This window comes from Oncorhynchus mykiss, chromosome 9 (assembly GCF_013265735.2).
Source record: "Oncorhynchus mykiss isolate Arlee chromosome 9, USDA_OmykA_1.1, whole genome shotgun sequence".
Lineage (NCBI taxonomy): Eukaryota > Metazoa > Chordata > Actinopteri > Salmoniformes > Salmonidae > Oncorhynchus > Oncorhynchus mykiss.
In genome coordinates this window covers 7,516,687-7,541,190 of record NC_048573.1, presented here as the reverse complement: position 1 = coordinate 7,541,190, position 24,504 = coordinate 7,516,687, and the positions used below count along the sequence as shown (strand labels likewise).

General features: G+C 43.7%; 1 protein-coding gene across 3 annotated transcripts in view; it reads right to left on the bottom strand.

Moving 5' to 3' along the window:
- Nucleotides 1-24,302, bottom strand: part of LOC110518778 (pyruvate carboxylase, mitochondrial) — a 490,506-nt gene extending 466,204 nt beyond the window's left edge. The window contains exons 1-4 of one of the 3 annotated variants that reach the window (XM_036987220.1): nt 24,039-24,302; nt 7,250-7,395; nt 4,163-4,256; nt 3,284-3,374 (exon numbers count right to left, since the gene is read on the bottom strand). In XM_036987220.1, the coding sequence (XP_036843115.1) occupies nt 3,284-3,374; nt 4,163-4,256; nt 7,250-7,394 (330 nt within the window). In that variant the 5' untranslated portion in view covers nt 7,395; nt 24,039-24,302. Of the gene's footprint in view, nt 1-2,471; nt 2,618-3,283; nt 3,375-4,162; nt 4,257-7,249; nt 7,396-24,038 lie in introns of those variants that run through there. The other 2 variants (XM_036987221.1, XM_036987222.1) reach the window with 2 other exon arrangements.
- Nucleotides 24,303-24,504: the final 202 nt, after the last annotated feature.

The window sequence follows — 24,504 nt, the reverse complement described above, 5'->3', positions numbered from 1 at the left end:
TCACTAAACAGAGAACATCCCTGGTCATCCCTACTGCCTCTGATCTGGTGGACTCACTAAACAGAGAACATCTCTGGTCATCACTACTGCCTCTGATCTGTTGGACTCACTAAACGGAGAACATCCCTGGTCATCCCTACTGCCTCTGATCTAGAGGACTCACTAAACAGACAACATCCCTGGTCATCCCTACTGCCTCTGATCTGGAGGACTCACTAAACAGAGAACATCCCTGGTCATCTCTACTGCCTCTGATCTGGCAGACTCACTAAACAGAGAACATCCCTGGTCATCACTACTGCCTCTGATCTGGTGGACTCACTAAACAGAGAACATCCCTGGTCATTCCTACTGCCTCTGATCTGGTGGACTCACTAAACAGAGAACATCCCTAGTCATCCCTACTGCCTCTGATCTGGAGGAATCACTAAACAGAGAACATCCCTGGTCATCCCTACTGCCTCTGATCTGGTGGACTCACTAAACAGAGAACATCCCTGGTCATTCCTACTGCCTCTGATATGTTGGACTCACTAAACAGAGAACATCCCTGGTCATTCCTACTGCCTCTGATCTGGAGGAATCACTAAACAGAGAACATCCCTGGTCATCCCTACTGCCTCTGATCTGGAGGACTCACTAAACAGACAACATCCCTGGTCATCCCTACTGCCTCTGATCTGGAGGAATCACTAAACAGAGAACATCCCTGGTCATCCCTACTGCCTCTGATCTGGTGGACTCACTAAACAGAGAACATCCCTGGTCATCCCTACTGCCTCTGATCTGGTGGACTCACTAAACAGAGAACATCCCTGGTCATCCCTACTGCCTCTGATCTGGAGGACTCACTAAACGGAGAACATCCCTGGTCATCCCTACTGCCTCTGATCTGGCAGACTCACTAAACAGAGAACATCCCTGGTCATCCCTACTGCCTCTGATCTGGCAGACTCACTAAACAGAGAACATCCCTGGTCATCCCTACTGCCTTTGATCTGGAGGACTCACTAAACAGAGAACATCCCTGGTCATCCCTACTGCCTCTGATCTGGAGGACTCACTAAACAGAGAACATCCCTGGTCATCCCTACTGCCTCTGATCTGGTGGACTCACTAAACAGAGAACATCCCTGGTCATCCCTACTGCCTTTGATCTGGAGGACTCACTAAACAGAGAACATCCCTGGTCATCCCTACTGCCTCTGATCTGGTGGACTCACTAAACAGAGAACATCCCTGGTCATCCCTACTGCCTCTGATCTGGTGGACTCACTAAACAGAGAACATCCCTGGTCATCCCTACTGCCTCTGATCTGGAGGACTCACTAATCACAAACGCAGCTTCTGTAAATAATCTCTGAAGTGAAGTCATAAAATATCTAGCTAGTAATTTGTTATGCTAACAAGCTAGCAACAACAATAAGAAATAACAAAAGATAAGAATAGGAACATAAAGTAAATGGCTCAGTAGAATAGAATGAACATTTTATCATAAGTAAACAGAGAAGTTGGGATGAAGAGAGAGATACAGGGATGGATGGAGAGATGGATTCATTGGGACAGGCGGTAATGGGACTACTGGCAATATGGTGTCTGGGGGCCGGGAGAGTGAGCGAGAAGGAGGGAGGTATATTAATACGCTTTTGGCTATACAACCTGGTCTCAGAGCATTTTGTATTATTTTGTTATGTAAATCCGAGACACTGCATTTCGTACGATATGTTACATTTTGTATGGTAGCATGAGACAGATAGTTACTGAAGGCAAAAATGAAAGGAGGGTCGTTGGTCGGGGTGGATAGGTGAGCGTATACCACGAACATCTAGCAACCTAAAGGTTCCAAGTTCGAATCTCATCACGCAGCACTTTAGCAACTTTTCTGCTACTTACTACTGTTTATATACTTTGCAACTACTTAGCATGTTAGCTAACCCTTCCCCTAACCCTTTTAGCTAACTTAACCCTAACCTTAACCCTTTAACTTAACCCTAAGCTTAACCCTAACCGCTAACCCTAACCCCTAGCCAAGCAAATGTTGGCGAGCTAGGTAACGTTAGCCACCTAGCTAGAATTCGTAACATATCAAACGTTTGGCAAATTCGTAAAGTATTGTACATTTACAATTCGCAACATATTGTACGTTTTGCAAATTTGCAACATGTTCCCCGAAATGGGTGATGGACATCCACAAATTAATACCTACCATACGAAACATATCATACTAATAGGAGTTTCTCAGATTTACATACAGAATAATACGAAATGCTCTGAGGCCAGGTTGGGCTAGATGTTGCAAAGGGGCCTTGTGGGGCAAGCCGAAATCCTAATTTCGTCTTTTTACATTCAGGTATTGAGACCACACAGATTTCAGCACAGCACTAACACACTAAGGGTTAGATTTCAAACATACCTTAGCTGCTTTAAAGATGTCAGGTATATGCAGGTAGGCAGCAACAGGAGGATCTCACCTTAGCTACTTTAATGATGTCAGGTATATGCAGGTAGGCAGCAACAGGAGGATCTCACCTTAGCTACTTTAATGATGTCAGGTATATGCAGGTAGGCAGCAACAGGAGGATCTCACCTTAGCTACTTTAATGATGTCAGGTATATGCAGGTAGGCAGCAACAGGGGGATCTCACCTTAGCTGCTTTAATGATGTCAGGTATATGCAGGTAGGCAGCAACAGGAAGATCTCACCTTAGCTACTTTAATGATGTCAGGTATATGCAGGTAGGCAGCAACAGGAGGATCTCACCTTAGCTACTTTAATGATGTCAGGTATATGCAGGTAGGCAGCAACAGGGGGATCTCACCTTAGCTACTTTAATGATGTCAGGTATATGCAGTTAGGCAGCAACAGGAAGATCTCACCTTAGCTACTTTAATGATGTCAGGTATATGCAGGTAGGCAGCAACAGGAGGATCTCACCTTAGCTACTTTAATGATGTCAGGTATATGCAGGTAGGCAGCAACAGGAGGATCTCACCTTAGCTACTTTAATGATGTCAGGTATATGCAGGTAGGCAGCAACAGGAGGATCTCACCTTAGCTACTTTAATGATGTCAGGTATATGCAGGTAGGCAGCAACAGGAGGATCTCACCTTAGCTACTTTAATGATGTCAGGTATATGCAGGTAGGCAGCAACAGGAGGATCTCACCTTAGCTACTTTAATGATGTCAGGTATATGCAGGTAGGCAGCAACAGGAGGATCTCACCTTAGCTACTTTAATGATGTCAGGTATATGCAGGTAGGCAGCAACAGGAGGATCTCACCTTAGCTACTTTAATGATGTCAGGTATATGCAGGTAGGCAGCAACAGGAGGAAGACTTTTCCCTATTAGGTAGGCTTCGTCAGCTTTTTGTCTGTGGGTTGAACGGTATGTTACAATGTTACATTGCTACATTCTATGATCCTGAATGATCTTAGCGGGCAAAACTGGTTGTAATATCATCAGGTATTCATCAGGTAAAATCGTCAGGTATTCGTCAGGTAATATCGTCAGGTATTCGTCAGGTAAAATCGTCAGGTATTCATCAGGTAATATCGTCAGGTATTTATCAGGTAATATCGTCAATTATTCATCAGGTAATATCATCAGGTATTCATCAGGTAAAATCGTCAGGTATTCGTCAGGTAATATCGTCAGGTATTCGTCAGGTAAAATCGTCAGGTATTCATCAGGTAATATCGTCAGGTATTTATCAGGTAATATCGTCAATTATTCATCAGGTAATATCGTCAGGTAAATAGTCAGGTAGAATTCCAGATAAATAGAACTGCAGGCCTACATCAATGACTGGCACCCCTTGATAAAGATTAGCCAAAAAAAGACAACTCGATGAACTTTACCAAGTACCACGATATTTTAGCCAATAACCCCAAGCAACGACGAGAACGACGACAACGAGCACAAAATCCACAAAGAAATGTTTCATTGGCTACAATGGTCTCAGTCTCCGGATATGAACCCCATTGAAAAACGTTCTTATTTTGTATTTCTTGTTAAACAAAATCTCTTTTCTCTGAGCAATTGTGTTAGTATAAAATAACATGATTATTGTATGCTCAAATTCTTTACATTGTACCTCAGAATTTGTATAAAATAAACAGTCTTTATTTGTCAATAACTCCAGGATAGTGAGTGCTATACCTGTGCATCTGTCCTCGATCTTCTTCAGAGTAAACAGCCACGGTCCGAATCCCCAACTCAGTGCACGCCCTGAACACACGGATAGCGATCTCACCTGGAGAGGAGAGAACAGAAAAGGAGAAGAGAAAAGAAAAGAGGAAAGAAATAAAGAGAGGATAATATAATAAAAGAGATGTACAGTCTGTTCTGAAAGTATTCAGACCCCCTCACTTTTTTCCACATTTTATTACATTACAGCCTTTTTTCTAAAAATTTATAAAATATTTTTTCCTCTTCAATCTACACACAATACCCCATAATGAGAAAGTGAAAAAAAATATATATATATTTTTACATTTTTGCAAATCTATTAAAAATAAAAACGTAAATACTTTATTAAGTATTCAGACACTTTGCTATGATACTCTAAATTGAGCTCAGGTGTGTCCTGTTTCCATTGATCATCCTTGAGCTGTTTCTATCTATCTGTTTCGATAAATTCAATTGATTGGACATGATTTGGAAAGACACACACCTGTCTCTATAAGGTCCAGTTGACAGTGTACGTCAGAGTAAAAACCAAGCCATGAGGTTGAAGGAATTGTCCGTAGATCTCCGAGACAGAATTGTGTCGAGGTACAGATCTGGGGAAGGGTACCAAAACACTTCTGCAGCATTGAAGGTCCCCAAGAGCACAGTGGCCTCCATTCTTAAATGGAAGAAGTTTGGAAACACCAAGACTCTTCCTAGAGATGGCTGCCTGGCCAAACTGAGCCAAACTGAGCAATTAAGGGAGAAGGGCCTTGGTCAGTAAGGTGACCAAAAACCTGATGGTCACTCTGACAGAGCTCCAGAGTTCATCTGTGAAGATGGTTGAACCTTCCAGAAGGACAACCATCTCTGCTGCACTCCACCAATCAAAATGGCCAGACAGAAGCCACTCCTCAGTAAAAGGCACATGACAGCCCGTTTGGAGTTTGCCTAAAGGCAGCTAAAGGAATCCCAGACCACGAGAAACAAGATTCTCTGGTCTGAAGAAACCAAGATTGAAATCTTTGGCCTGAATGCCAAGCGTCACGTCTGGAGGAAACCTGGCACCATCCCTACGGTGAAGCATGGTGGTGGCAGCATCATGCTGTGGGGATGTTTTTCAGCTGCAGGGACTGGGAGACTAGTCAGGATCGAGGGAAAGATGAGATCCTTGATGAAAACCTGCTCAGGACCTCAGACTGGGGCGAAGGTTCACCTTCCAATAGGACAAAGACCCTAAGCACACAGCCAAGACAATGCAGGAGTGACATCAGGACAAGTCTGTGAATGTTCTTGAGTGGCCCAGCCAGAGCCCATCCTTGAACCCGATCATCTCTGGAGAGACCTGAAAATAGCTGTGCCGCAACGCTCCCCATCCAACCTGACAGAGCTTGAGAGGATCTGCAGAGAAGAATGAGAGAGACTCCCCAAATACAGGTGTGCCAAGCTTGTAGCATCATACCAAAGAAGACTCAAGGCTGTAATCACTGCCAAAGGTGCTACAACAAAGTACTGAGTTAAGGGCCTGAATACTTATGTAAATGTGATATTTCAGTTTTTCATTTAAATGTGCAATCATTTCTAAAAAACCTGTGTTTGCTTTGTCATTATGGGGTACTGTGATGTCATTATGGGGTATTGTGATGTCATTATGGGGTATTGCGATGTCATTATGGGGTATTGTGATGTCATTATGGGGTATTGTGATGTCATTATGGGGTATTGTGATGTCATTATGGGGTACTGTGATGTCATTATGGGGTATTGTGATGTCATTATGGGGTATTGTGATGTCATTATGGGGTATTGTGATGTCATTATGGGGTATTGTGATGTCATTATGGGGTATTGTGATGTCATTATGGGGTATTGTGATGTCATTATGGGGTATTGTGATGTCATTATGGGTTATTCTGTGTGGGTTGATGAGGGAGAAAAACAATGTAATCCATTTCTGAATCTTGCTGTAAAGTAACATTTTTGGGGGGGGTGGGGGGGGGGGGGTCAAGGAGTGCACTATATGTAACATTTTGGGGGGGTCAAGGAGTGCACTATATGTAACATTTTGAGGGGGGGATGGGGGGGTCAAGGAGTGCACTATATGTATAATTATTATTTTTTTTGGGAGGGGGGTCAAGGAGTCTGAATCATTTCTGAATTCCCTATATGGGTTGAGAAGCACACTATGTTTCTCTACTATCTATTTAAGCAATAAAGCACCTCAGGGGAGTTGTGATATACGGCCAATATACCACGGCTAAGGGCTGTTCTTATGCACGACGCAAAGCGGAGTGCCTGGATGAGCCTTTAGCCGTGGTAAATTGACCATATACCACAACTCCCCTGAGGTGCTTTATCGCTATTATAAACTGGTTACCAGGGTAATTAGAGCAGTGAAAAATATGTGTTTTGTCATACCCGTGGTATACGGTCTGATATACCATGGCTGTCAGCCAATCAGCATTCAGGGCTCAAACCACCCAGTTTATAATGTGATTTAATGTACAGTTCATATCATGTCATGAGTAGTGAGCTGGGCTAGGTGGCTGTGTAGCTTTGAACTGGGCTAGATGGCTGTGTAGCTTTGAACTGGGCTAGATGGCTGTGTAGCTTTGAACTGGGCTAGGTGGCTGTGTAGCTTTGAGCTGGGCTAGATGGCTGTGTAGCTTTGAGCTGGGCTAGGTGGCTGTGTAGCTTTGAGCTGGGCTAGGTGGCTGTGTAGCTTTGAGCTGGGCTAGGTGGCTGTGTAGCTTTGAGCTGGGCTAGGTGGCTGTGGAGCTTTGAGCTGGGCTAGGTGGCTGAGTAGCATCATAAGCTATATAACACACACTATCATATAAGTAATAGCCATGCAATGTGATGGTATGTCACGAGATCTATAATGCAACGTGTAACTCAGATGTGTTGGGATGTACAATATACCTTAGTTATTGTCGTGTGCTGAGATAACATGATCTCTAATGCAATTCCCTGCTAATAACATAATGATGGATAAGATGAACTGTCATGTGTTGGGACAAGTGATGTCAGTCATCCCCATAGTTATAATGTCATGTCGTATTGTGGGTGGAGCCTTACCTCTGTTGGCCACCATGACCTTTTTGATTGGTCGATACTCAAAGTTCTGGGGCGACGAGTGGGCAGTGCGAGTGAGAAGACGCGCCCTCTTTACCGCTAGCAACCCCAGACCCCCTCGACCCACCCCGGAAACACACAGCAACATCCTGAGGGGAGAGACAGAGAGAGAGAGAGAGAGAGAGAGAGAGAGAGAGAGAGAGAGAGAGAGAGAGAGAGAGAGAGAGAGACCACATCATGAGGAATTGGCTATCCAAAATAGCGTCATATGGAGAAATAACGTTGCAAAACTGTACAGCAATATAACAATATAAGAGCCCATAACAACAAGATATACAAGACAAATTACACATCCTTGAATCAGCTGAGACTGTCATAATCCTGTGTATACCCCAATTACAGAACAAGAATTATCGACACAATCGTGTCTCGGATCTTTTCCTGCAGCGATTCGCCATCCCATCTGCTTTGAACTTATTTGTTTTTCAACAGGACAATGACCCAACACACCTCCAGGCTGTGTAAGGGCTATATGACCAAGAAGGAGAGTGATGGAGTGCTGCATCAGATGACCTGACCTCCACAATCACCCAACCTTAATCGAACTGAGATGTTTTGGGTTGAGTCGGACCGCAGATTGAAGAAAAAAGCAGCCAACAAGTGCTCAGCATATGTGGGAACTCCTTCAAGGCTGTTGGAAAAGCATCCCGGGTGAAGCTGGTTTGGAGAATAGCCAAGAGTGCGCAAAGCTGTCATCAAGGCAAAGGGTGGCTTCTTTTAAAGAATCTCAAATATATTTTGATTTGTTTAACACCTTTTTTGGTTACTACATGATTCCATATTGTGTTATTTCACAGCTTTGATGTCTTCACTATTATTCTACAATGTAGAAAATAGTAAAAAATAAAGAAAAACCCTGGAATGAGTAGGTGTTCTAGAACCCTGGAATGAGTAGGTGTTCTAGAACCCTGGAATGAGTAGGTGTTCTAGAACCCTGGAATGAGTAAGTGTGTTCGAACTTCTGACTGATACCGTACATTCCATAAACTAAAATTGGATAGACTGAAACTCTTCAACATTATTCCCCCCCCCCCCCCCCCCCCCCACCTCCCTTTTGGAACCAAGGATCGATCCCACAAATATTTACAAAATTCCACCCAAATAATTACAGAGGAATTTGCGTTAACAGCAACTTGGGGAAATGTCTCTGCAGTGTCATAAATAGTAGACTACTTAATTTCCTTGATGAACACCAGGTCCTTAGAAGAAACCAGATTGGATTTTTAACAAACTACCACACAACAGACCACATTATACCCTCCACACTCTAATTGACAATCGAGTAAACCAAAAACAAAGGCAAAATCTACTTTTTGTTTTATGTAGACTTCAAGAAAGCATTTGATCACATTTGGCACAAAGGTATTTTTGTTAATAAACTAATAGAAAGGGGTATTGGAGGGAAAATGTGATGTTACTAAATCAATGTACATTAAAAACAAATGTGTGGTTCAAATTGGCAGCAAGCAAACAGACGTCTTCTCTCAGAAATGTGGGGAGAAACGATTTACTGTTTAACATCTACATTAATTAACAAATTGGCAACACATTAGAAGAATGTGGAGCACCTGGTCTCCCCCTACACAACACTGAAATCAATTCACCTGGTCTCCCCCTACACAACACTGAAATCAATTCACCTGGTCTCCCCCTACACAACACTGAAATCAATTCACCTGGTCTCCCCCTACACAACACTGAAATCAATTCACCTGGTCTCCCCCTACACAACACTGAAATCAATTCACCTGGTCTCCCCCTACACAAAACTGAAATCAATTCACCTGGTCTCCCCCTACACAACACTGAAATCAATTCACCTGGTCTCCCCCTACACAACACTGAAATCAATTCACCTGGTCTCCCCCTACACAACACTGAAATCAATTCACCTGGTCTCCCCCTACACAACACTGAAATCAATTCACCTGGTCTCCCCCTACACAACACTGAAATCAATTCACCTGGTCTCCCCCTACACAACACTGAAATCAAGTGTCTGCTGTAGACAGATGACCTGGGGCTGTTGTCTCCCACTAAGGAGGGTCTGCTGTCTCCCACTAAGGAGGGTCTGCTGTAGACAGATGACCTGGGGCTGTTGTCACCCACTAAGGAGGGTCTGCTGTAGACAGATGACCTGGGGCTGTTGACTCCCACTAAGGAGGGTCTGTTGTCTCCCACTAAGGAGGGTCTGCTGTAGACAGATGACCTGGGGCTGTTGTCTCCCACTAAGGAGGGTCTGTTGTCTCCCACTAAGGAGGGTCTGCTGTAGACAGATGCCCTGGGGCTGTTGTCTCCCACTAAGGAGGGTCTGCTGTAGACAGATGACCTGGGGCTGTTGTCTCCCACTAAGGAGGGTCTGCTGTAGACAGATGACCTGGGGCTGTTGTCTCCCACTAAGGAGGGTCTGTTGTCTCCCACTAAGGATGAGTTACAGCAGCACCTAGATCATCTGCACAGGTTCTGTCAGACCTTGGTTCTGACCGTTAACCACAGGTTCTGTCAGACTTGGGTTCTGACCGTTAATCACAGGTTCTGTCAGACCTGGGCTCTGACCATTAACCACAGGTTCTGTCAGACCTTGGCTCTGACCGTTAATCACAGGTTCTGTCAGACCTGGGCTCTGACCATTAACCACAGGTTCTGTCAGACCTGGCTGCCCAGAGAGGACAGTCTGGCTATAGAGACCGGTCGTCACAGACAAACCTGGCTGCCCAGAGAGGACAGTCTGGCTATAGAGACGGGTCGTCACAGACAAACCTGGCTGCCCAGAGAGGACAATCTGTGCTCACTCTGACCCCTGGCTATAGAGACCGGTCGTCACAGACAAACCTGGCTTCCCAGAGAGGACAGTCTGGCTATAGAGACCGGTCGTCACAGACAAATCTGGCTGCCCAGAGAGGACTGTCTGGCTATAGAGACCGGTCGTCACAGACCAACCTGGCTGCCCAGAGAGGACAGTCTGGCTATAGAGACCGGTCGTCACAGACACACCTGGCTGCCCAGAGAGGACTGTCTGGCTATAGAGACCGGTCGTCACAGACCAACCTGGCTGCCCAGAGAGGACAGTCTGGCTATAGAGACCGGTCGTCACAGACAAACCTGGCTGCCCAGAGAGGACTGTCTGGCTATAGAGACCGGTCGTCACAGACCAACCTGGCTGCCCAGAGAGGACAGTCTGGCTATAGAGACCGGTCGTCACAGACAAACCTGGCTGCCCAGAGAGGACAGTCTGGCTATAGAGACCGGTCGTCACAGACAAACCTGGCTGCCCAGAGAGGACTGTCTGGCTATAGAGACCGGTCGTCACAGACCAACCTGGCTGCCCAGAGAGGACAGTCTGGCTATAGAGACCGGTCGTCACAGACAAACCTGGCTGCCCAGAGAGGACAGTCTGGCTATAGAGACGGGTCGTCACAGACAAACCTGGCTGCCCAGAGAGGACAATCTGTGCTCACTCTGCCCCCTGGCTATAGAGACCGGTCGTCACAGACAAACCTGGCTGCTCAGAGAGGACAGTCTGGCTATAGAGACGGGTCGTCACAGACAAACCTGGCTGCCCAGAGAGGACAATCTGTGCTCACTCTGCCCCCTGGCTATAGAGACCGGTCGTCACAGACAAACCTGGCTGCCCAGAGAGGACAGTCTGGCTATAGAGACCGGTCGTCACAGACAAACCTGGCTGCCCAGAGAGGACAGTCTGGCTATAGAGACGGGTCGTCACAGACCAACCTGGCTGCCCAGAGAGGACAGGCTGTATTCACTCTGCCCCCTGGCTATAGAGACGGGTCGTCACAGACAAACCTGGCTGCCCAGAGAGGACAGTCTGTGCTCACTCTGCTCCAGGGGAGAGGTAGAGACAGAGCTGCGTTTCCTGTTGCACGGTGACGAATACTCAGATCTAAGAGAATATCTCTTTCCCAAAATGAACATTAAGTACAACGAATGTGAAACTATAAAAGATGAAGAAAACGTTTTTATATTCATTCGGTGAAAAGCCAAAATGTGCAGTTTTGGCACCCAAATATATGTGTCCTCCTGCCACAACCTGAGGGACAGCCAGTGAAAAGTGCTTCTACTACTTGTTATTCTCATTAATACTGTTGTTGTGTTTAATGTTAATCCCATTTCTACTGTTATTGTTATCATTGATGGCGGTCCCACCATTGTTGTTATATGTATACTTTGATAATGGAAGTAATTTAACTTGACATGTCTACTGTCTACTGTCTAAAGTCTACTGACATGAACTGAGAGAGAGAGAGAGAGGAGAGAGAAAGAGAGAGAGAGAGAGAGGAGAGAGAAAGAGAGAGAGAGAGAGAGAGGAGAGAGAGAGGAGAGAGAAAGAGAGAGAGAGAGAGAGTGAGAGAAAGAGTGGGAGAAAGAGAGAGAGAGAGAGAGAGAGAAATAGAAAAAGACAGTGAAAGGGAGAATCAAGGGAGAGAGAGAGAGAGAATCATGGGAGAGAGAGAGGGAGAGAATCAAGGGAGAGAGAGAGAGAGAATCAAGGGAGAGAGAGGGAGAGAGAGAGAGAGAGAGAGAGGGAGAATCAAGGGAGAGAGAGAGAGAGAGAGAGAGAGAGAGAGAGAGGGAGAATCAAGGGAGAGAGATGCTAAAAAGTAATGGACCACCAGAACAAGCCAGTTGGCAGCAGTGAAACTCTCGGTGACAATGAGAGAGGTGAGGGACTGAGGGAGAACCTTTTATGTCTATAGCCAAAGCCTTTAACTTTATGGAATCTCCACACTTTACTTTTCATTGGGCATTTTACCCAGCACTAACCTCCAACTACCAAATCACACACACACACACACACACACACACACACACACACACACACACACACACACACACACACACACACACACACACACACACACACACACACACACTACTGTACTCTACACAGATAGGACACTCACACATCAATACTACCACCCCCTAACACACACACATCAATACTACCACCCCAACACACACACATCAATACTACCACCCCAACACACACACATCAATACTACCACCCCAACACACACACATCAATACTACCACCCCAACACACACACATCAATACTACCACCCCAACACACACACATCAATACTACTACCCCAACACACACACATCAATACTACCACCCCAACACACACACATCAATACTATCACCCCAACACACACACATCAATACTACCACCCCAACACACACACATCAATACTACCACCCCAACACACACACATCAATACTATCACCCCAACACACACACATCAATACTACCACCCCAACACACACACATCAATACTACCACCCCAACACACACACATCAATACTATCACCCCAACACACACACATCAATACTACCACCCCAACACACACACATCAATACTACCACCCCAACACACACACATCAATACTACCTCCCTTTATTACCTCCTAGACTCAAAGCCTCTCATTCACCTCTCCTCATCTCATGTCATTCACCTCATCTCATTAATCTCACCTTATCTCATCTCATTCACCTCATCTCATTAATCTCATCTCATCTCATCTCATTCACCTCATCTCATTAATCTCATCTCATCTCATTCACCTCTCCTCACCTCATCTCATTCACCTCTCCTCACCTCATCTCATTAATCTCACCTCATTTTCCTATTTCGCAACAAAGCATCCTTCACTCATGCTGCCAAACATACCCTTGTAAAGCTGAACATCCTACCAATCCTCGACTTTAGCGATGTCATTTACAAAATAGCCTCCAATACCCTACTCAACAAATTGGATGCAGTCTATCACAGTGCCATCCGTTTTGTCACCAAAGCCCCACATACTACCCACCATTGCGACCTGTACGCTCTCGTTGGCTGGCCCTCGCTTCATACTCGTCGCCAAACCCACTGGCTCCATGTCATCTACAAGACCCTGCTAGGTAAAGTCCCCCCTTATCTCAGCTCGCTGGTCACCATAGCATCTCCCACCTGTAGCACACGCTCCAGCAGGTATATCTCTCTAGTCACCCCCAAAACCAATTCTTTCTTTGGCCGCCTCTCTTTCCAGTTCTCTGCTGCCAATGACTGGAACGAACTACAAAAATCTCTGAAACTGGAAACACTTATCTCCCTCACTAGCTTTAAGCACCAACTGTCAGAGCAGCTCACAGATTACTGCACCTGTACATAGCCCACCTATAATTTAGCCCAAACAACTACCTCTTTCCCTACTGTATTTTATTTATTTATTTATTTTGCTCCTTTGCACCCCATTATTTTTATTTCTACTTTGCACATTCTCCCATTGCAAATCTACCATTCCAGTGTTTTACTTGCTATATTGTATTTACTTTGCCACCGTGGCCTTTTTGCCTTTACCTCCCTTATCTCACCTCATTTGCTCACATCGTATATAGACTTGTTGATACTGTATTATTGACTGTATGTTTGTTTTACTCCATGTGTAACTCTGTGTTGTTTGTGTCGAACTGCTTTGCTTTATCTTGGCCAGGTCGCAATTGTAAATGAGAACTTGTTCTCAACTTGCCTACCTGGTTAAATAAAGGTGAAATAAATAAATAAATAAATAAATCTCATCTCATTCACCTCATCTCATCTCATTCACCTCATCTCATTCACCTCATCTCATCTCATTCACCTCATCTCATTCACCTCATCTCATCTCATTCACCTCATCTCATTCACCTCATCTCATCTCATTCACCTCATCTCATTCACCTCATCTCATCTCATTCACCTCATCTCATTCACCTCACCTCACCTCATTAATCTCACCTCATCTCATCTCACTCATCTCATCTACCTCACCTCAGTAGTTTTTCCAATTTAACATTATCACAGATTACAGCTTCCTACCTGCGAATGTTTATTCTACTGTCTGAGGGATGCTGATGCATCTGTTTTACAGGCCTCTGCTGCCACTCTGTGGTGATAGCTGGTACTGCAACCAACAGACTCCACAGAGGATGATGAGGGTGGGGAGAACTGACTAAAAGCCTTTGGTTTTAGTGAACACACACACACACACACACACCATCTTTGCGGAATGAGAGAGGTTAGGTTTTACCACCGCTCTGGTGCTGGTACAATCTTGGCTTTCTGCTATAAACAGGGAACACACACACACACATACATTGCTGAAGAGTTACAACACACACATTGTTCAGGAGTTACAAAACACATACACACACACACACACCCACACAGAGTCGTAAAGTAACAAAACACTTACAGTACCAGGCAAAAGTTTTGGACACACCTACTCATTCCAGGGTTTTTCTTTATTTTTACTATTTTCTACATTGTAGAATTATGGTGAAGACATCAAAACTATGAAATAACACAATATGGAATCATGTAGTAACCAAAAAAACGTTGAAAATGTATTCTTAAATGAAAATATACTCTTCAAAGTAGCCACCCTTTTGTCTTGATGGCAGCTTTACACCCTCTTGGAATTCTCTCAACCAGCTTCATGAGGTAGTCACCTGGAATGCATTTCAATTAACAGAATAATCTTTTTCCTTCTTAATGCATTTGAGCCAGTCAGTTGTGTTGTGACATGGTAGGGGTGGTATACAGCAGATAGCCCTATTTGGTAAAATACCAAGACCATATTATGGCAAGAACAGATCAAATAAGCAAAGAGAAATGACAGTCCATCATTACTTTAAGACATGAAGGTCAGTCAATACGGAAAATGTCTAGAACATTTCAATAACTCAAGTGCAGTCACAAAAACCATCAAGCGCTATGATAAAACTGGCTCTCATGAGGACCACCACAGGAAAGGAAGACCCAGAGTTACCTCTGCTGCAGAGGATAAGTTCCTTAGAGTTACCAGCCTCAGAAATTGATGCCTAAATAAATGATTCACAGAGTTCAAGTAACAGACACATTTCAACATCAACTGTTCAGAGGAGGCTGTGTGAATCAGGCCTTCGTGGTCGACTTGCTGCAAAGAAACCACTACCAAAGGACACCAATAATAAGAAGAGACTTGCTTGGGCCAAGAAACAAGAGCAATGGACATTAGACCGGTGGAAATCTGTCCTTTGGTCTGATGAGTCCAAATTGGAGATTTTTGGTTCTAACCACCGTGTCTTTGTGAGATGCAGAGTAGGTGAACGGATGATCTCAGCATGTGTGGTTCCCACCGTGAAGCATGGAGGAGGAGGTGTGATGGTGTGGGGTGCTTCGCTGGTGACGCTGTCTGTGATTTATTTAGAATTCAAGGCACACTTAACCAGCATGGCTACCACAGCATTCTGCAGCGATATGCCATCCCATCTGGTTTGTGCTTAGTAGGATTATCATTTTTCTTCAACAGGACAATGACCCAACACACCTCCAGGCTGTATAAGGGCTATTTGACCAAGGAGAGTGATGGTGCTGCATCAGATGATCTGGCCTCCACAATCACCCGACCTCAACCCAATTGAGATGGTTTGGGATGAGTTGGACAGCAGAGTGAAGGAAAAGCAGCCAACAAGTGCTTAGCATATGTGGGAACTCCTTCAAGACTGTTGGAAAAGCATTCCAGGTGAATATCTCATGAAGCTGGTTGAGAGAATGCCAAGAGTGTGAAAATCTGTGATCAAGGCAAAGGGTGGCTACTTTGAAGAATCTCAAATATAAAATATATTTTGATTTGTTTAACACTTTTTTGGTTACTACATGAATCCATAATGTTGAAAATAGTCAAAATAAAGAAAACCCTGGAATGAGTAGATGTGTCCAAACATTTGACTGGTAATGTACATGTTGTCTAAAATCAGAACCAGTCTGAGAACAGATGTACCAATAACAGTCTTCTGGTCAAGTCCTTTTTAAAGCTAACGATCATGCTAAATGTTAATAACCGTGTCCTGTACATAACAAACTGCCCTATCGAAACTGAAACCTACTTGAAGCGAACTGTTGCCCCTAGTGACCTGTTTCTACGTCATCTCCCAACGTCCTCAGACAGGAACACTGCCTTGTATCACGGCTGACCTGGCTGTACACGGCTGACCTGGCTGTTCACGTCTGACCTGGCTGTTCACGGCTGACCTGGCTGTTCACGTCTGACCTGGCTGTACACGGATGACCTGGCTGTACACGGCTGACCTGGCTGTACACGGCTGACCTCTCTGTTCACGGCTGAACTAGCTGGCTAATAACTGTGTCCTTGATGTAGTCAACTCAAGGACACTAATAACTGGGTCCTTTATATAGTCAACTCAAGGACACTAATAACTGTGTCCTTGATGTAGTCAACTCAAGGATACTGGCTAATAACTGTGTCCTTTATATAGTCAACTCAAGGATACTAATAACTGTGTCCTTGATGTAGTCAACTCAAGGACACGGGTTAATAACTGTGTCCTTGATATAATCAACTCAAGGATACTAATAACTGTGTCCTTTATATAGTCAACTCAAGGATACTGGGTAAAAACTGTGTCCTTGATATAGTCAACTCAAGGACACTAATAACTGGGTCCTTTATATAGTCAACTCAAGGATACTGGGTAAAAACTGTGTCCTTGATATAGTCAACTCAAGGACACTAATAACTGGGTCCTTGATATAATCAACTCAAGGATACTAATAACTGAGTCCTTTATATAGTCAACTCAAGGATACTGGGTAAAAACTGTGTCCTTGACATAGTCAACTCAAGGACACTAATAACTGGGTCCTTGATATAATCAACTCAAGGATACTAATAACTGGGTCCTTTATATAGTCAACTCAAGGACACTAATAACTGGGTCCTTGATATAGTCAACTCAAGGACACTAATAACTGGGTCCTTGATATAGTCAACTCAATGACACTAATAACTGGGTCCTTGATATAATCAACTCAAGGATACTAATAACTGGGTCCTTTATATAATCAACTCAAGGACACTAATAACTGGGTCCTTTATATAGTCAACTCAAGGACACTAATAACTGGGTCCTTGATATAGTCAACTCAAGGAATTGGGTTAATAACTGTGTCATTTATATAGTCAACTCAAGGATACTAATAACTGGGTCCTTGATATAGTCAACTCAATGAATCGGGTTAATAACTGTGTCCTTGATATAGTCAACTCAATGACACTAATAATTGGGTCCTTGATATAATCACCTCAAGGATACTAATAACTGGGTCCTTTATATAGTCAACTCAAGGATACTGGGTAAAAACTGTGTCCTTGATATAGTCAACTCAATGACACTAATAACTGGGTCCTTGATATAATCAACTCAAGGATACTAATAACTGTGTCCTTGATATAGTCAACTCAAGGAATCGGGTTAATAACTGTGTCATTTATATAGTCATCTCAAGGATACTAATAACTGTGTCCTTGATATATGTAACGGATGTGAAACGGCTAGCTTAGTTAGCGGTGAGCGCTAAATAGCGTTTCAATCGGTGACGTCACTTCCTCTGAGACCTTGAAGTAGTAGTTCCCCTTGCTCTGCAAGGGCCTAGGCTTTTGTGGAGCGATGGGTAACGATGCTTCGTGGGTGACTGTTGTTGATGTGTGCAGAAGGTCCCTGGTTCGCGCCCGGGTATGGGGACGGTTTAAAGTTATACTGTTACATATAGTCAACTCAAGGACACTAATAACTGTGTCATTTATATAGTCAACTCAAGGACACTAATAACTGTGTCATTTATATAGTCAACTCAAGGACACTAATAACTGTGTCATTTATATAGTCAACTCAAGGACACTAATAACTGTGTCATTTATATAGTCAACTCAAGGACACTAATAACTGTGTCATTTATATAGTCAACTCAAGGACACTAATAACTGTGTACTTTATATAGTCAACTCAAGGATACTAATAACTGTGTCATTTATATAGTCAACTCAAGGACACTAATAACTGTGTCATTTATATAGTCAACTCAAGGACACTAATAACTGTGTCATTTATATAGTCAACTCAAGGACACTAATAACTGTGTACTTTATATAGTCAACTCAAGGATACTAATAACTGTGTCATTTATATAGTCAACTCAAGGACACTAATAACTGTGTCATTTATATTGTCAACTCAAGGACACTAATAACTGTGTCATTTATATAGTCAACTCAAGGACACTAATAACTGTGTCATTTATATAGTCAACTCAAGGATACTAATAACTGTGTCCTTTATATAGTCAACTCAAGGATACTAATAACTGGGTCCTTTATATAGTCAACTCAAGGATACTGGGTAAAAACTGTGTCCTTGATATAGTCAACTCAATGACACTAATAACTGGGTCCTTGATATAATCAACTCAAGGATACTAATAACTGTGTCCTTGATATAGTCAACTCAAGGAATCGGGTTAATAACTGTGTCATTTATATAGTCATCTCAAGGACACTAATAACTGTGTCCTTGATATATGTAACGGATGTGAAACGGCTAGCTTAGTTAGCGGTGCGCGCTAAATAGCGTTTCAATCGGTGACGTCACTTCCTCTGAGACCTTGAAGTAGTAGTTCCCCTTGCTCTGCAAGGGCCTAGGCTTTTGTGGAGCGATGGGTAACGATGCTTCGTGGGTGACTGTTGTTGATGTGTGCAGAAGGTCCCTGGTTCGCGCCCGGGTATGGGGACGGTTTAAAGTTATACTGTTACATATAGTCAACTCAAGGACACTAATAACTGTGTCATTTATATAGTCAACTCAAGGACACTAATAACTGTGTCATTTATATAGTCAACTCAAGGACACTAATAACTGTGTCATTTATATAGTCAACTCAAGGACACTAATAACTGTGTCATTTATATAGTCAACTCAAGGACACTAATAACTGTGTCATTTATATAGTCAACTCAAGGACACTAATAACTGTGTCATTTATATAGTCAACTCAAGGACACTAATAACTGTGTCATTTATATAGTCAACTCAAGGACACTAATAACTGTGTACTTTATATAGTCAACTCAAGGATACTAATAACTGTGTCATTTATATAGTCAACTCAAGGACACTAATAACTGTGTCATTTATATAGTCAACTCAAGGACACTAATAACTGTGTCATTTATATAGTCAACTCAAGGACACTAATAACTGTGTACTTTATATAGTCAACTCAAGGATTCTAATAACTGTGTCATTTATATAGTCAACTCAAGGACACTAATAACTGTGTCATTTATATAGTCAACTCAAGGACACTAATAACTGTGTCATTTATATAGTCAACTCAAGGACACTAATAACTGTGTCATTTATATAGTCAACTCAAGGATACTAATAACTGTGTCCTTTATATAGTCAACTCAAGGACACTAATAACTGTGTCCTTGATATAGTCAACTCAAGGATACTGGGTAATAACTGTGTCCTTGATATAGTCAACTCAATGACACTAATAACTGTGTCCTTTATATAGTCAACTCAAGGACACTAATAACTGTGTCCTTGATGTAGTCAACTCAAGGATACTAATAACTGTGTCCTTTATGTAGTCAACTCAAGGACACTAATAACTGTGTCCTTGATGTAGTCAACTCAAGGATACTGGGTAATAACTGGGTCCTTTATATAGTCAACTCAAGGATACTAATAACTGGTTCCTTGATATAGTCAACTCAAGGACACTCACAGAGCGACTGGTAGTTCTCATGCTGAAGAAGAGTCAGACTGGGATTCATTCGAGAAAAACTGCATCAAATATGTTGCCAAGGAAACATAAAACATTCCCGACAACATCCCAAACGGTAGCCTACTCCCTATTTAACTATATAAGGAATATGGAAGAAGGTCAGAAGGTTTTATGAATTGACGTGCGTTAGAATAGTGCCTAATAGTGTTGTCACAGTCTCATTTTCACCAATCAGTGTCTATTTCTCGGAGAGATTCCGTAGCTCTAAACTGTCTGAAGTAAGCTGACCGATCAAACAATCAATCAAATTGATTATCTATTGTTTGGCAAAGTCGTATAGTTGCTTAGTCAGAGAGTAAAGTCCAACCACACACACACACACACACACACACACACACACACACACACACACAGACACACACACACACACACACACACACACACACACACACACACACACACAAACACGTTTATCGTTTATTAAAAGGTATGGATTATTTAAGCAGCTCTCAACTACATAGGACAACCCCCAGGTACAAGGCAGGTGTTTCATAATTTATATTTGTTTGAAGTATTGAGATTTGGGGAAGAATTTATCTCGTCGGAGCTGGATTCCACACAACCTGGTCTCTGTTCAACACTGCTGGGTGAGTTCATCGGAAACCTTCGTATTTTTTGAGTGGAGTCTGCTACTTATGGCCATTCTGTGTGTATTTCCAGGATCCTTTCTACCAGAGGAGTAGGTTGTTGCTATCTCAGGGTAAATGTGGGTTAATGTCTAGCTCAGAGTATCCCATTATAACTCAAGACAGCACAAATGGAGAGTTTATTTTACTCTGTCTCCTGTCTCTCTCCCACACACACACACACACACACACACACACACACACACACACGCGTGCACGCACGCACGCACGCACGCACGCACACACACACACACCACACACACACACAGAGACACAGACACACACACACCAACACACAAAAACACACACACAAACACACACACACAAACACACCAACACACAGAAACTGTCCACATTTGACAAACAGTTGGACAGTCATCTATTAACTCTCCACAGCTCAAAGTTCTGCTGCTTCTATGACACACTGTTATCCACCTCTTCAAACACACACACACACACACACACACGCACACATAAACACACACACACACACAAACACACATACACACAAACACACACACACGCATGCACAAACACACACACACACACACACACACACACACACACACACACACACACACACACACACACACACACACACACACACACACACACACACACACACACACAGATCAATACAGTATCTGTCTGGCCTTTGACTTCCCCTAAGATACGGGGATCTGCTACAGATCTAATGGGTTCTGTCCCTCTCTCCTCTGTCCCTCTCTTCTCTGTCCGTCCCTTCTCTGTCCAACTCTCCTCTGTCCCTCTCTTCTCTGTCCCTCTCTCCTCTGTCCCTCCCTTCTCTGTCCCTCCCTTCTCTGTCCCTCTCTCCTCTGTCCCTCTCTTCTCTGTCCCTCTCTCCTCTGTCCCTCCCTTCTCTGTCCCTCTCTCCTCTGTCCCTCCCTCTTCTGTCCCTCTCTCCTCTGTCCCTCTCTCCTCTGTCCCTCCCTTCTCTGTCCCTCCCTTCTCTGTCCCTCTCTCCTCTGTCCCTCTCTCCTCTGTCCCTCTCTCCTCTGTCCCTCCCTTCTCTGTTCCTCTGTCCCTCTCTCCTCTGTCCCTCCCTCCTCTGTCCCTCCCTTCTCTGTCCCTCTCTCCTCTGTCCCTCTCACATCTGTCCCTCTCTCCTCTGTCCCTCCCTCCTCTGTCCCTCCCTTCTCTGTCCCTCTCTCCTCTGTCCCTCTCTCCTCTGTCCCTCCCTCCTCTGTCCCTCCCTTCTCTGTCCCTCTCTCCTCTGTCCCTCTCTCCTCTGTCTCTCTCTCTTCTGTCCCTCTCTCCTCTGTCCCTCCCTCTTCTGTCCCTCTCTCCTCTGTCCCGCTCACCTCTGTCCCTCTCTCCTCTGTCCCTCCCTCCTCTGTCCCTCCCTCTTCTGTCCCACTCTCCTCTGTCCCTCTCTCCTCTCTCCTCTCTCCCTCTCTCCTCTCTCTCTCTCCTCTGTCTCTCTCTCCTCTGTCTCTCTCTCTCATCTGTCTCTCTCCTCTGTCCCTCTCTCCTCTGTCTCTCTCCTCTCTCTCTCTCTCTCCTCTCTCCCCTCTCTCCCTCCCTCCTCTGTCTCTCTGCTCTGCCCTGGTGTTTGTCCATTATAGTAGGTGTATTGGCAGAGTATCTAACTAAGTCAACTCTAGAGGAACTAACAGCCCCCCCCCCCCCCCGCCCCCCCATTAGACAAGAGACAGCACTATGAAACCCTATTGACACTAGTAGGACAGCCAATACACTCAGATAACATCCTGGATGGTCAGAAAGGCAGTTGGAAAGCATCATTGTGTTAGTAAACCTCGGACCATCATCATCATCATCCTCATCGTCATCGTCGAAACATATCCCAGATTCAGTCACTGCTACAGTAAGTAGATGTCTGTCCATCTGTCTAACGTGCCCTTGAGCAAGACCCTAATTGCTCCAGGGTCACTGTCTATAATGTCTGATCCCCTGGCCGTGACCCCGACTCTCAGAGGGAGTATGCAACAACAACAAACAACAACAAAAACAACTAATTTCCAATTCACACAGAGGTATAATACAACACTTGTATTATGAAATCGGACAAATGTAAGCATCCACCTAATTATATTTTAATGTTATTTGTTGTTATTTTCATTATTATTATTGTTGTTGTTGTTGTTATTATTGTCAATGTCATTGTTGTTGTTGTTATTGTTGTTATTGTTGTTATTATTGTTGTTGTTATTGTTGTTATTATTGTCAATGTCAATGTTGTTGTTGTTATTGTTGTTATTGTTGTTATTATTGTCAATGTCATTGTTGTTGTTGTTATTGCGTTATTTTTATTGGTATTGTTGTTGTTATTGTTGTTATTGTTGTTGTTATTGTTGGTATTATTGTCAATGTCATTGTTGTTGTTGTTATTGTTGTTATTGTTGGTATTATTGTTGTTGTTATTGTTGTTGTTATTGTCAATGTCAATGTTGTTGTTGTTATTGTTGTTATTGTTGTTATTATTGTCAATGTCATTGTTGTTGTTGTTATTGTTGTTATTGTTGGTATTATTGTTGTTGTTATTGTTGTTGTTATTGTTGTTATTGTTGTTATTGTTATTATTGTGTCCCAGTTTGTACTATGAGAGCACCATCTACAAAAGTTGTACAAGAGAAGACACACACGTACACGTACACACACGCACGCTTTGCCAAACCACCACCATGTGGACTAGGTTCAAAGGTCAAACAGAGCTGAGAAAAAACACCACAGGAACGAACCAATGAACCAAGGTATCCACCAATAGTCGTCACACACAAATACAAAGTAACCTTAAACAATATGCACACACACACACACACACACACTATCACACACACACACACTATCACACACACACACACACACACACACACACACTATCACACACACACACACACACACTATCACACACACACACACTATCACACACACACACACACAAACACACACCATCACACACACACACACACACACACACACACTATCAAACACACTATCACACACACACACACACACACACACTATCACACACACACACACACACACACACTATCACACACACTATCACACACACTATCACACACACTATCACACACATCCAACAAGTTCACACACACACTATCACACACACACACACACACACACACACACACACACACACACACACACACACACACACACACACACACACACACTATCACACTATCACACTATCACACACACAAGAAGTTCACACACACACACACTATCACACACAATCACACACACACACACACACACACAACAACTTCATAGTCACACAAACACACACTATCACACACACACACATTTTAAAAGTTAACCTCACCAATATGCCCACACACACACACACACACTCTCTCTGAAACAAAGTTACTCAAAGTGCAAATGTCCATGACAACAATGAAACCCACCACACAGCAGTACTCACTGTAGTCTGTCTGAACCCTCTCTGCAGAAACAACGTAGACAACCTGAACCAGAGTGTGTGGTCCTACACACAGAACCGTTGGGTTTGGAGTGGACACAGACAGCCTGCCTACGGGAAGAGGATGAGGGACTCCTTTAACATGTGGCTGACAGACACCTTCACTAACCTGTAGAACCTTGGTGTGCTTCAATCTGCTTCTAGGCAACTGGTTTGGCTGACTGTTGAACAGTTAAGTCTCTCTCTCTCTCTCTCTCTCTCTCTCTCTCTCTCTCTCTCTCTCTCTCTCTCGGTACACAGTACAAACCCCCTTCTCGTCACAACCAATCAGAGAGCTGCGGATTACACTGAAAGAGGGAGAGGAGAGGGAGGGAGGGAGGGAGGGAGGGAGGGAGGGAGGGAGGGAGGGAGGGAGGGAGGGAGGGAGGGAGGGAGGGAGGGAGGGAGGGAGGGAGGGTGATTAAGGAAT